The 14,526-nt window shown below is 35.2% G+C and overlaps 1 protein-coding gene across 1 annotated transcript in view; it reads left to right on the forward strand.

The window, feature by feature from the left end:
- Nucleotides 1–14,526, forward strand: part of atg16l2 (ATG16 autophagy related 16-like 2 (S. cerevisiae)) — a 50,003-nt gene that overhangs the window by 3,621 nt on the left and 31,856 nt on the right. The window contains exons 5-11 of the mRNA XM_048161955.1: nt 2,558–2,809; nt 3,990–4,055; nt 7,052–7,141; nt 7,257–7,310; nt 9,136–9,241; nt 12,259–12,364; nt 12,965–13,035. Coding sequence (XP_048017912.1) covers nt 2,558–2,809; nt 3,990–4,055; nt 7,052–7,141; nt 7,257–7,310; nt 9,136–9,241; nt 12,259–12,364; nt 12,965–13,035 — 745 coding nt within the window. The remainder of the gene's footprint in view (nt 1–2,557; nt 2,810–3,989; nt 4,056–7,051; nt 7,142–7,256; nt 7,311–9,135; nt 9,242–12,258; nt 12,365–12,964; nt 13,036–14,526) is intronic.

Raw genomic sequence — 14,526 nt, forward strand, 5'->3', positions numbered from 1 at the left:
GAAGTTACACCCATAATTCGCGCAAAGCGTCATGAGGAGTGGGAATAAGGTGGATAGTTCAATTTATAGTTATCGCTCTTGGTGTGAACAGGTCTTTATCCTCATTTTTGACAGTGTCATAATATTGACACATTTATATAAAATTGATTGCAGTAAAAAAACACAATTCTGTCATGACAACCCTGGAGAGATTGGTATGGTAATAGATATGGCTAGGGCTGCACGATTTATCGCAATTTTATCGCACGCGATTTGGCAAAAGCTGCGATTATTTTATGCGCAGCTTGTCAGAGCTGTACGGCTCTGTGATCAGTAGTAAATGTTTCTTTATCTGAAAGCCAGAGGGTGCTCTTGTGCAGAAACTGCAAATATGCCCTGCTGCCGAAGTAGAACATGCGTCATTCCAGGAAATCCCATACTATTGCTGTAGCTGAATAAACAGAAGATTGAAACGTTTTGATTGATTAAACATGACTGAAACGTTTTGATAATAAACACACGACTGCCTTATTCTGTATAAGAAGCCACATCATCTCACAGAAGGACGCTCAACTGTCGTTATGAAGCGAGTTTGGAGTAAAAACATGTTATTAAATTTTGTCTTTTGTTGGACAAGATGTTAATAAATGCTTCTCATGTCTGGAAAGATGTTTTGACATGTGTTGTTTTTTCAAACACATTATAAGCGATTCAAACTTTCAGTGCTTTCAGATGGATTAGCATTTGGAGCCATACTTCATTGATAAGCCGTGCATTAAAAAAATAATTGCTGCTTTGCAATTTCATAATTGCACTAAGCCAAATCGTTTAAGTGCGATTTCAATGTTTTTTTTTCTAATCGTCCGATTAATCGTGCAGCCCTAGATATGGCAATGTTAAAGGTACACTAGAACGTTCTTTCACAAGATGTAATATAAGTCTAAGGTGTCCCCTGTATGTGTCTGTGAGGTTTCAGCTCAAAATACCCCACAGATTTTTTTTTATTATTTTTTTTAACTGCCTATTTTGGGGCATCATTAACTATGCACCGATTCAGCGTGCGGCCCCTTTAAATCTTGTATTTTTTTCGCTATTGTTCTTGCTTGCTTACCTAGTCTGATGATTCAGCTATGCACAGATCCAGACGTTAATACTGGCTGCCCTTGTGTAATGCCTTGAACATGGGCTGGCATATGCAAATATTGGGGGCGTACATATTAATGATCCCGACTGTTACGTAATGATTCGCCTGTTTTTCTGAGGTCTTTTAAACAAATGAGATTTATACAAGATGGAGGAAACAATGGTGTTTGAGACTCACTGTATGTCATTTCCATGTACTGAACTCTTGTTATTCAGTTATGCCATGGTAAATTCAATTTTTGATTCTAGGGCACCTTTATTGTATTTGGTCTCGATGGAATAGATCTGCTAGACTGCTGCTGCAGAGCAAGAACTGAGACTTGCTACTGCCAATACATTCACAAACATTGCTATGAGCATGCAAGACATGCTGCTGCTGCACATATGTGAATAACCCCGTAGCAGATCTATACAGGTGGAGTTGGGGAAGTGGAGGGTTCCTGAAAGCCCGCTAACAGCAACACTACCGGTGTTTGAATGTTGAGCTGGAGTTCATTGGCTGCTGATACAACAATTAATCAGCTGTGTGATGTAGATAATGACATGACTGCTACCAAATGAGTTAGACCTATCAGCCTGCGCCATCTAGAGTTTCATGCCGGAACTATGTAATTTTCACACACCATTTTCAAACCATTCATCCCTATTATCTTTGTTATTGTAATATAACAAACAAATATATTAAACAAATGTTTTTTTATTTGATTTATATGAACTTACTGTGCTATTATATGTCATGAAATAACTACAAATCAACATTTGGCCTCAACCCTGCTTGCCACTACTGAGTTATAGGTTTATTTAAAATTGCAACCCGGTTACTTGTCTCATACTCACACACACACACACACACACACACACACACGCATATATAAACATTGTATTTATGTATATATATATATATATATATATATATATATATATATATATATATATATGGTAATGGATATGACAATGTTAATGTATTTGGTCTCGGTGGAATAGATCTGCTGCTACAAACATACACAGTTTATAGCTGATTATTTATTTATACACAAATCAGGCATTTCATTTATTATTTAGTTTGACCTCCCAATGTTTACAGTCAACATTTTCATAAGATTAAGCCTCCTTTTACTGACACTTTGTTGAAAAAGAGGGAAAAAAGACGATGGTTTTAAACCATATTTTGTATCCTATGCGTGGCAAGTGCCATTTATTCACCCTCAAGCTGTTGACTCTTCAGTGATTATCAGTGAATAATGTCCTAAATTTGGGTCACAAAGCTAACATATGGCTTCAGGTGGAAGTTAGCACTTTCATTGTACAGAAAAAAAGACGCTGGACATTCTGCCATATATCTCCAATTTAATTCCTGAAGTATTGGAAAGTGGGACCATTTTATCATAGATCTTGCATATCTAAAATAATTTTGTTTTTTGTTTTTTTTAATAAGGCTGTATGAGGTCCAAAAGCATCTCAGTGTTCTGGCGTCAGAGCACAGGGTGCTTCAGGAACGCGTGGCTGAGGTGCAGACTGGGAACCAACTCCTGAAACAAAAGTATGATTCTCTGCTGGAGCAGCACCAGAACATGGAGAGGACGTACCGACAAGAGAAACTCCACAGCTCCGAGATCCTGGAGAACATGATCCAACTAAAACAGCAGGCAGCTGCCCGCATGAACCATCGTAATGAGAAGAGAGTGAGGTCAGTGGGGTCATGGGACGCATGTAAAAGGGTTACACACAAGAATTGTACATAGTAATAATCTCTTAAAGATGCAATGTGTGATTACTGCGCCTCTTAAAAAAATCTCCAATCTTCTAATTCAAGCCATTGGTTGTACATTGATTCTGCAGAATGGATTTAAAGAGATTGTTCATTCCTGAAATGAAAATCATCAAACTTGTATGATTTTCTTCTGTGGAACAGATATTTTTGAAAAATGTTTTACTGCTTTAAAAACCCAATGTGGTCTAGTGCTGCAGTATTCTGAACCCCGTTAACGTTTATTGAATGGACCAAAACATTTTTTTTTTTTAAATATCTGCTTTTGTGTTTGGCACAAGAAGTCATACAGGTTTGAAATGACCTGAGTGTGAGTAAATGATGACATAATTTTAATACATTTACATGCATCCAAGGTCAAAAAACACATTTTCTCATAATATACATTTCTGCATCACCTCTTTTCTCACAGTGTCTCTAAACTTCTTCTTTCTGAGAGCTTACTCTGCTCTGATTGGTCAGATGGCTCAGTCTGTTGTCAGTGGTCTACTATTTACAGTGCGTGTCATAATGAAATGCCCATTACCATGTCTGAATTTCATCTCCGGATCTTCCTCAGCGCTTGTATACTGTATCAATTCCAGCCCGAGTCCTCCGAATCCTTTGGAAGTGCATGTAAAGTGGAAACAGTGTCTTCTAATAACTCAACAACTCCATTTATCTGCACTTTGATCTTTGCAACACTTTTACACTCAAAAACAGCTAGCTACATGAAATGTTATATCAAAAAAAGCATAAGATTGAGATTTTTTATATATGTTACAATGTGGGAGCTATAAGTTCTACGTCCTTAATAAAAATGTTTAAATTCTTTTTGAGGTCATTATACTGTACGCACCATCTGTCAGTGAGGAATGGGACATGTTATACAACAGTAGAAACATTTGTTAAAATTCAATGGCTTAGAAGATGGTTAATGTAGTTAATGAATTGGTGTTTCGTTAAACAAAGGCCATATTTCAAAGTTCACTGAGCACATTCTCTCCACTGCTGTGCTTTTCTGCTGGCAGCTAATTTGTAGGTTCCTTTTTCCTAAATCTTAAGAGCCAATTCCATAAACACCACATCCTTCTTGATCACATTTCCTCTTCTTTCTTAGAGCCAGAGCGGCCAGTCTTCACAAAGAGCTTCAGATGGCTGCCAGTAAGAATGTGGATATTAATGAGTAAGTAACAACTGTATAAAGTGACACGACAGCGTAAATCTGACCACGTGTCGATCCAAACCCTTATAACATTTTTCTTCTGTGAAGCACAAAAGGAGACATGTCATGTATGTATTTGTGTTTCACAAAAGAGAGAAAGTCATGTCGGTTTTGAATGACATGAGGGTAAGTGATTTGTAGATGAACTGTTCCTTTAATCAGCATATGAGGGCAGCATAAACAACACTCTGAAGTCAACATATGAGTAGGGTTGCAAAGGGGCCGAACGTTTCCGGTAAATTTCCGGAAACTTTCCACTGGAACTTAACCTGGGGAATTTTGGAAACTTAACAGGAATTTATGGGAATTGATGAGATTTTATGGGAATTAATTGGAAATTTATATAAATGTATAATATTTATATAAAATGTATCATATACAAACATAAATATAAACATTTTGTTTGGTCATAACATGAAATAACAGTTATTTTATATAATAACAGTCTTTTTCGCATTCAATTAATTTAGTAAATATGTAAAATAAATATATTTTTATTGCAGCAATTGTTATGTGATATTTATTTCAGTGTCACATGATGCTTCAGAAATCATTCTAAAATGCTGATTTGATACTCAGTTATTATCAATGTTGGAAACAGTTGTGCTGCTTAATATTTTTTGGAACGTGTAACACTATTTTCAGGATTCAATGATGAACAAAAGGTTCAAAAGAACAGAAGTTATTCAAAATAGAAATATTTTCTAACATTATCACTTTAATATCACTTTTTTTTTATCAATTTCACACATAGTTGCTGAATAAAAGTATTAATTTCTTTCAAAAAAGAAAGAAAAAAATTACTACCAATTACACAATTTTGAATGGTAGTGTATATTTCTATTTTATACGGAAGAGGATTAGGGCCAAGCAATAATAAAAAAAATAAAACCATCTTGAGATTAAAGTTGTTAAATTTCGAGAAAAAACTTGTTAAATTTCGAGAAAAAAGTCTAGATAAATTTTGAGAATAAACTCATTAAATTATGAGAATAAAGTCATTAAATTACAAGAAAAAAGTCGTTAAATTATGAGAACAAATTTGTAATTTAACTAATTTGTTCTCGTAATTTAACGACTTTTTTCTCATAATTTAATGACTTTATTCTCAACATTTTATCCTGACTTTTTTCTCGAAATGTAACATTTTTCTCATAATTTAACTAATTTGTTCTCGTAATTTAACGAGTTTATTCTCAAATTTTATCTCAACTTTTTTCTTGAAATTTAACGACTTTTTTCTCATAATTTAATTACTTTATTCTCAACATTTTATCTCAACTTTTTTCTCGTAATTTAACGAGTTTATTCTCAACATTTTATCTCAGCTTTTTTCTCGTAATTTAACGACTTTTTTCTCGTAATTTAATGAGTTTATTCTCAACATTTTATCTCGACTTTTTTCTCGAAATTTAACGAGTTTTTTCTCGTAATTTAATGAGTTTATTCTCAACATTTTATCTCAACTTTTTTCTCGTAATTTAACGACTTTTTTCTCGTAATTTAATGACTTTATTCTCAACATTTTATCTCAACTTTTTTCTCGTAATTTAACGAGTTTTTTCTCGTAATTTAATGAGTTTATTCTCAACATTTTATCTCAACTTTTTTCTCGTAATTTAACGACTTTTTTCTTGTAATTTAATGACTTTATTCTCAACATTTTATCTCGACTTTTTTCTTGAAATGTAACGAGTTTTTTCTCATAATTTAATTACTTTATTCTCAACATTTTATCTCAACTTTTTTCTCGTAATTTAACGAGTTTTTTCTCGTAATTTAATGAGTTTATTCTCAACATTTTATCTCGACTTTTTTCTTGAAATTTAACGAGTTTTTTCTCGTAATTTAATGAGTTTATTCTCAACATTTTATCTCAACTTTTTTCTCGTAATTTAACGACTTTTTTCTCGTAATTTAATGACTTTATTCTCAACATTTTATCTCGACTTTTTTCATGAAATTTAATGAGTTTTTTCTCGTAATTTAACGAGTTTATTCTCAACATTTTATCTCAGCTTTTTTCTCGTAATTTAACGAGTTTATTCTCAACATTTTATCTCGACTTTTTTCTCGTAATTTAATGACTTTATTCTCAACATTTTATCTCAACTTTTTTCTCGTAATTTAATGACTTTTTTCTCGTAATTTAATGACTTTATTCTCAACATTTTATCTCGACTTTTTTCTTGAAATGTAACGAGTTTATTCTCAACATTTTATCTCAACTTTTTTCTCGAAATTTAACGAGTTTTTTCTCAAAATTTAACGAGTTTATTCTCAACATTTTATCTTGACTTTTTTCTCGAAATTTAACAACTTTAATCTCGAGATGGTTTTATTTTTTTATTATTGCTTGGCTCTAATCCTCTTCCATAATTTTAAATAAATGCTGTTCTTTAAATTTTTATTCATCAAAAAATCCTGAAAAAGAGTATCCAAGCATGTTAGAATGATTTTTGAAGGATCATGTGACACTGAAGACTGGAGAAATGATGCTGAAAATCACAGGAATAAATTATATTTTAATGTAGGTTATTTTAAATTGTAGTTATGTTTCACAATATTACTGTTTTTTTTTTCTGTATTTTTGATCAAATGTGCATGTTATGGACTGGGGGAATGCACAGTGTATGCAGGGGGTGTGTCCTCAATAGCCCTGCAGTCAGTAGTGTGCTGTGTGAATGTTATTGAGGAATATGCAGGGTAAAAATTCAACTGAAATTGCATTAAATCTGGTTGTTTTAACCAAAATTATGCTGTAAGATGTTTTTTCAACTACATTAAAGTACCCTGTTATAGGCTAACCTGCAATTTTGCAAATTCCCTGTTTATTCCCATTAATTCCCATATATTCCCGTTAATTCCCATGGAAAGTTTCCAGCTTTGAAAATTCCCGGAATTTTGCAACCCTAATTCTGAGGGATTTCATTAATGGTTTTGCTTTCACCTGTCAGAGACTCTGGAAATGTGTCACCCTCCAAACCATCATCCCCCAAATGTGAAACTGCAGAGAGAGTCGAGAGATCCCATGGTCCACTTTTCAGGTAACAGTAGTGGCGTTTATGCATAATTATTATGGTGATTTTTGATCTTCCATCTCAGAGTTCTTGAAATTGTTCAGATAGTTTTTCTCAATGTCAGCTTGTGATTTTTCCTCAGGTCTGCTTCAGCTACGTCCCCCCGCATCATCAGCTCCATCAGAGGACTCTTTGAGTAAGTTTTCAGTAAAAGCTCTAAAAGCGCTGATGTATCATTGTGTTGCATGAGTTGGGGAATGCTACTTTTAAAATGAACATATTTCATTACTCAGGAAACAAACTAAGCAAGTTGCTTATTTTATTATTGCTAATTTTATTTTTGGCTTCAGACAAGTGTCTCCCTGACACAGAAACATATACACTTACAACACACAAATACTAAATAAAGATAAATACTAAAAATAGAAGTAATATATAGCAGTAATTCTTTATTATAAACAGAAACAAATGAAATTCAGATCAGTACAATACCAATAAACATACATACAATTTTGCCAAAAGGATATTCCATAGCATGAAAAACTTTTTATAACGCGTAGCATAAAAAGCACACACACACACACACACACACACACACACACACACACACACACACACACACACACACACACACAAAATAAATGAAAGTTAGACTGAACTTAAAGGGTTAGTTCACCCAAAAATGAAAATTCTGTCATTAATTACTCACCCTCATGTCGTTCTACACCCCTAAGACTTCATCTTCAGAACACAAATTAAGATATTTTTGATGAAATCCGATGGCTCAGTGAGGCCTGCATTGACATCAAGATAATTAACACTTTCAATGCCCAGAAAGCAACTCAGTTCATGTGACTACAGTGGTTCATCTTAATATTATAAAGTGATGAGAATGCTTTTTGTGCGCCAAAAAAACTAAATAATGACTTTGTTCAACAATATCTAGTGATGGGCGATTTCAAAACACTGCTTCATGAATCTTCGAAGCTTTACGAATCTTTTGTTTCGAATTTAGTTTGAAGCGTGTATCAATCTGCCAAAGTCAAAATGCAAAAGGGTCATTTTAGGGTGAACAATCCCTTTAAGATTTCCACCTAAAAGAAGGCGGATCCTCTGAGCCACACCTACCTATTACATAATTGCCACGGACCAATGATAGTTCAGAGGTGTTTACCAACTCCCGAAATGAACTCCAAATTAATTTTTTGGCCTGATTTAGGGTGCTTTCACATTAGCACTTTTGGTGCATACCCGGGTTCGATTGACGGCAGAGTTCAGTACGTTTGGATAATGTGAACGCTGTCTTCTGAACTCGGGTGCGCATTCGCGAACCGTAACCGAGTCCGAGTCCGTGGTCTGGGGTGCAGTTCAAGTGAACTCCGGTACGGTTCGCTTCTGATATGAATGCAAACGTACCAAATTGCGGAAGTGAACCGCTATTAATGCCGTATTATTTGATAAAAATGTGTGTTTGTGTTTCACTCACTTTCCTTGACGAGACGTGCTGCAAGCGGAGAGCTGTAGTGTAGCTCCTTTCTTCAAATGCCGTTATGAACAAAACCAACAGTTCAAAAACAAAAATATAAAAGTGAGGAGAGTAACGTTATGCATTTTGCCACCTTCTCCTGCGCCGTCGTTACTAAGCAACGGAGTAAACAGCTGCTGGTTTGATGACGCAAACGAACCACGGTTTGGACCCAAATAATATAATGTGAACACAGTCCAGTGGGGACAGGGGGAGGGGGGAGCAATCGAGCTCGGGTTTGGTCCAGGCAATCAAACCAAGTGTAAAAGCACCCTTAGTTCGAAATGGTGTCACACCAGTTTGTTCTTTGATTTCACTTTATGCTTTAAAAACAAATTCACTACCCGTTACTTCCAAAACAAAAGGTGATTACATAACACATACAGTTTGTAATGCGTTACCCCCAGCACTGTAACTCAGTTTATACTGTACTGTATATATAAGATGTACTACCCATAAGTATTACTGATCGTTCTTCTGTTGTTTGTGTGTCTAGGAGGAAGATTAGAGGTAAATCAGTGTGCAGGTCAGAAGAAGATCTCTTTATACCATTAGGAGTGTGTCTGGTTGCCCGAGTCCCAACCAAGGCAATTTTTACACTGGTGCGTGTTACTGTTTACAACATGATCAACAACAAATCATATTTTGTGATGTTATATTACGGAAACCTATATAACTTAGTTAAAATGATGAGGAAACAGTTGTGCAGATGGACTAGTAAATGGGCTAAATGGACAACAATATTTATCTTAATGATATTTTACAAGCTCATCCGCTATGGTGGTGGCTGGTGGTCTGTGGATGATGTGGCTGTGGAACAAAGCGTCTGTGTGTCGCTGAGAAACAGTGTCTTTCTGTAGTACACTGCAGCTCTGTCATGTGCAGCCACCCATTTTCATTTGAATAGCTGACAGCAGGAAACAGCCCTATTTGTGGTATGGAGAGGAGTTGCCACTTCCTTAAATGGACATGTGTTACAATTACTGATTTGCATTTCCTGTTGATCTTTTAAATGCTGTCACGTCAGGATTTAAATACTACTTCCGATCATTTCATATTTTTTTTTTTTCAAGAAAAATCTTCATATTGCTGTATTTTTGATGTTAAAATATTGCAGTGCTTATCGCATGCAGCTTTCATTTCCCCTTGAGTGTAAATTAATACGCTGCTTGTTTTTATAATTTTCACACCTTAGTAAAGTTTCTTCCCCTTCTTTAGTTTCACATTAGTGTACTGTACGAAAATATCATGTTACTGTATAATGTAATATCATGATACTGTATCATATAGTATCATGTACTGTAATCATATATATATATATATATATATATATATATATATATATATATATATATATATATAATTTTTATTGAAATTATTAATTAATTTATTTATTTATTTTAATTTATAAAATATTTAATATTTAGTCTTCAGTGTCACATGATCCTTCAGTTATTCTAATATGCTGATTTGATGCTCGATTATTATGAATTATTATTTCAGCTCAATTATTAATAATGGTTCTTATTATTATCAATGTTTTTGCTGCTTAAAATTTTTGTGGACATCTTGATAATTATTTTCAGGATACTTTTATGAATGGAAAGGTCAAAAACAGCACTTATTTGAAATAGAAATCTTTGTAACATTATAAATGTCTTTACTGTCACTTTACATCCTTGCTGAATAAAAGTATTATTTTTATTATTCATTTATTTATTCTTAACTTTTGAATGGTAGTGTATCAGAGTTTCTACAAAAATATTAAGCAGCACAACTGTTTTCAACATTGGTAATTATAATAAATGTTTCTTGAGCATCAAAGCAGCATATTAGAATGATTTCTGAAGGATCATGTGACACTGAAGACTGGAGTAATGATACTGAAAATCCAGCTTTGATCACAGAAATAAATTACAGTTTAATATATATTCACATAGAAAACAGTTATTTTAAATTGTAATAATAATAAGCGCCATAAAAGTGTTCTGGTAGCTCAAAAAGTAGAATATAGTGCTTGCAACTTCAAGGTCATGGGTTTGATTGCGTGACAGAACAGGGTATTCTGGGTGGTCACTTGATTGCGAGGCTGTTCTGGGTATTTGCCAGGGGTGTTTAAAGGATCATAACATTCAGTGCATGAACTGATTACATTTATACCTAAATGTACAGGTGCTGGTCATATAATTAGAATATCATCAAAAAGTTGATTTATTTCACTAATTCCATTCAAAAAGTGAAACTTGTATATTATATTCCATTCATTACACACAGACTGATATATTTCAAATGTTCATTTCTTTTAATTTTGATGATTATAACTGACAACTAAGGAAAAGAGGCTGGCTGTTCACAGAGCTCTGTGTCCAAGCACATTAATGTGAGGCGAAGGGAAGGAAAAGATGTGGTAGAAAAAAGTGTACAAGCAATAGGGATAACCTGTGAAACAAAAACAAAATGTGGGGGAGATTCACAAAGAGTGGACTGCAGCTGGAGTCAGTGCTTCAAGAACCACTACGCACAGACGTATGCAAGACATGTGTTTCAGCTGTCACATTCCTTGTGTCAAGCCACTCTTGAACAACAGACAGCGTCAGAAGCATCTCGCCTGGGCTAAAGACAAAAAGGGACTGGACTGCTGCTGAGTGGTCCAAAGTTATGTTCTCTGATGAAAGTAAATTTTGCATTTCCTTTGGAAATCAGGGTCCCAGAGTCTGGAGGAAGAGAGGAGAGGACACACAATCCACGTTGCTTGAGGTCCAGTGTAAAGTTTCCACAGTCAGTGATGGTTTGGGGTGCCATGTCATCTGCTGGTGTTGGTCCACTGTGTTTTCTGAGGTCCAAGGTCAACGCAGCCGTATACCAGGACGTTTTAGAGCACTTCATGCTTCCTGCTGCTGACCGACTTTATGGAGATGATTTCATTTTCCAACAGGACTTGGCACCTGCACACAGTGCCAAAGCTACCAGTACCTGGTTTAAGGACCATGGTATCCCTGTTCTTAACTGGCCAGCAGACTCGCCTGACCTTAACCCCATAGAAAATCTGTGGGGTATTGTGAAGAGGAAGATGCGATATGCCAGACCCAACAATGCAGAAGAGCTGAAGGCCACTATCAGAGCAACCTGGGCTCTCATAACACCTGAGCAGTGCCACAGACTGATCGACTCCATGCCACGCCGCATTGCTGCAGTAATTCAGGCAAAAGGAGTCCCAACTAAGTATTGAGTGCTGTACATGCTCATACTTTTCATGTTCATACTTTTCAGTTGGCCAAGATTTCTAAAGGTCCTTTCTTTGTATTGGTCTTTAGTAATATTCTAATTTTCTGAGATACTGAATTTGGGATTTTCCTTAGTTGTCAGTTATAATCATCAAAATTAAAAGAAATAAACATTTGAAATATATCAGTCTGTGTGTAATGAATGAATATAATATACAAGTTTCACTTTTTGAATGGAATTAGTGAAATAAATCAACTTTTTGATGATATTCTAATTATATGACCGGCACCTCTATATCTGAATGTTAATTTGGATTAAAAAATGTCTAATGCATGTAAATGTATAATACATACATGTAAAGAATTAGAAATGAGTGTATGTTTTGTGGTTTCAGGATGCTCATGAGCTGGGAATCAACGCTGTGCGGTTCAGTACCAGTTCAAACCTGTTGGCTACAGGAGGGACCGACAGAGTCATCAAACTGTGGGACATTGAAGCAGGTACATCACAAAACTAATCTGAAAAAGTCATCTTCTGTTTCATTGTCAGCTTTATCCACATAGACAGGGTTCAGATAGATAATAAAGAGCCACATTGAGTGATACAAAATGATTTTGTCAGTACGTGTGACTGCCTGTGACCACCAGCAGATGGCAGTACTCTAATATCTAAACATACATTAACTTGAGATGCAAAATGCAGAAGATAAGAAGTCTTGTTTTCTGAAAAATGTATCAAAGTTAAGTGAGAATTATTCTTAAAACAAGAAAAATATCTGCCAGTGGGTTAAGAAATTTTTCCTTTGAATGAAGGTATTATTTTTCTATATTTGCATTGGGAAAAAAAGGCAAACAAATGCTGAGTAAGAAAATTACTTTTTGTGGAGACCAGAATGTGACAATGCAAACACTGTAGCAGAGCAATGCCCTGGCAAACACCCACCATCATGTCAGCACATTTTGCATGGGCAAGCATCACAGTGTGTAGATAAACTGTGATCTCATGTGATGTGCTTTATTATGAAGTCAATAGACACACAACAGGATTTAGTGAATATTCTCAGGCTTGATGTAACATACTGCTGTGTTTTGTCCTCACAGGAACTCTCCAGAACAGAGGGACGTTAGATGGAAGTAACGAGGGCATCACCAGCATTGAGTTTGACCCTACGGTACAAACACACACACACATCATTTAGTTTGAATAAATTGTACACAGAGAATAAGCAATGTAAAGTCCAAAGTACACTTTGCAAATCTCATCACCAGAATACTCGTGCCACCCAATGTTTGTACATACAGGTCGCACATGCGCATTGAATTTGTTTTGCACTAATCAGTTGTTCCACAAGGTGGCAACACTGGCCGGGCCGTTGAATTTACAATAGAAATCTAAACTAACGAGACGGAACAACGACAAAAACAACAAAATACCAGAGACTGCAAAAACAACAGACGCCCGCTTTAACAAGTGCTTGTGTGAGGGGGTTATGAGATAGGTGCAATTTTAGTTTAAAAGAATACAAAGACATTTTTATCTGTCATAACTTCTGGAGAAAAAAGGTTGTCCAGACACTGGACAAAGATGAAACTTTCTAGAACGCATGTGTTGAGCGCATGTGTCGACCGCCTGCGTTCATGCACGCTATCAAATACTTTAAAAGGCTAAGTGTTCAGCTGTAGGGGAGAGCAGGGTAAGTTGTCACACTTTTCACACTGTCTAACATTTACTGAGCACCATACATCACAGTGGTATAAATGTCATTCCAAATGATAGAAGGAAGTCTTGGGCACATATGTTGTATTCATTACATTTTCATATCTTATCTCATTACGGAGTTGTAGACTGTTGAATAGAGAATGTGCACTTGTGACAATTTGCCCCATCGGTGGGTAAGTTGTCACACTAGATTATCTAAAAATAAGAACACAACTACTTAATTGTTATTACTGATTTTAATTTTTAAATTCAAACCAGAACTGTAAATATAAACAATCATGCCTCGAGAATTTGGAAAAACAATTATTTCAATCCAGACAATACACATTTCAGTCAAAACACATCAAGTGGCAAGACCACTTTACTTTGAACTTTAAACTCAGACTTTCTCTGGCTTGCACATAGATCCATGATAACTGAATGGAATACTGCTGATAACTCGCTTAACTTAACATGTTTAATCTCTGAACATAACTGACTTATCATGTTGAACCTCTTTTTTGAGCATGTTCTATGTGTTTATTTGTACTGTGGCACGTTGTCACATGTGACGACTTGCCCCAAAGTCATTGAGACAACTTATCCCAAACTGACATGTGTGCTAATGTTGGCTAAATCTCAAGGATAGCTCAACATAGCACGTCAGCTAAAGTATCAAAAGACACGTTATTGTCTCGTCTATGTTGTGCAAATTAATAATTTTTAACATTCATATCTAACAAAGTTGTATTGCATAAAATTTAAAGTGCAATTTTTTTACTTTTTAAGCCAAAAAATAAGAAAATTGTGCTAACCTCAGATTAGAGTGATCTTGACCACATGTGACCAGGAAGTTAACTATGGAAGAAGAAGTCACACAAAGTGGCTATTTGATTTTTGAGATAGATCCTCTAGTTTTGGAGTTAAGAAGAGTGTGACAACTTACCCCGCTCTCCTCTACGTA

The sequence above is a fragment of the Megalobrama amblycephala genome, linkage group LG16, assembly GCF_018812025.1.
Source record: "Megalobrama amblycephala isolate DHTTF-2021 linkage group LG16, ASM1881202v1, whole genome shotgun sequence".
Lineage (NCBI taxonomy): Eukaryota > Metazoa > Chordata > Actinopteri > Cypriniformes > Xenocyprididae > Megalobrama > Megalobrama amblycephala.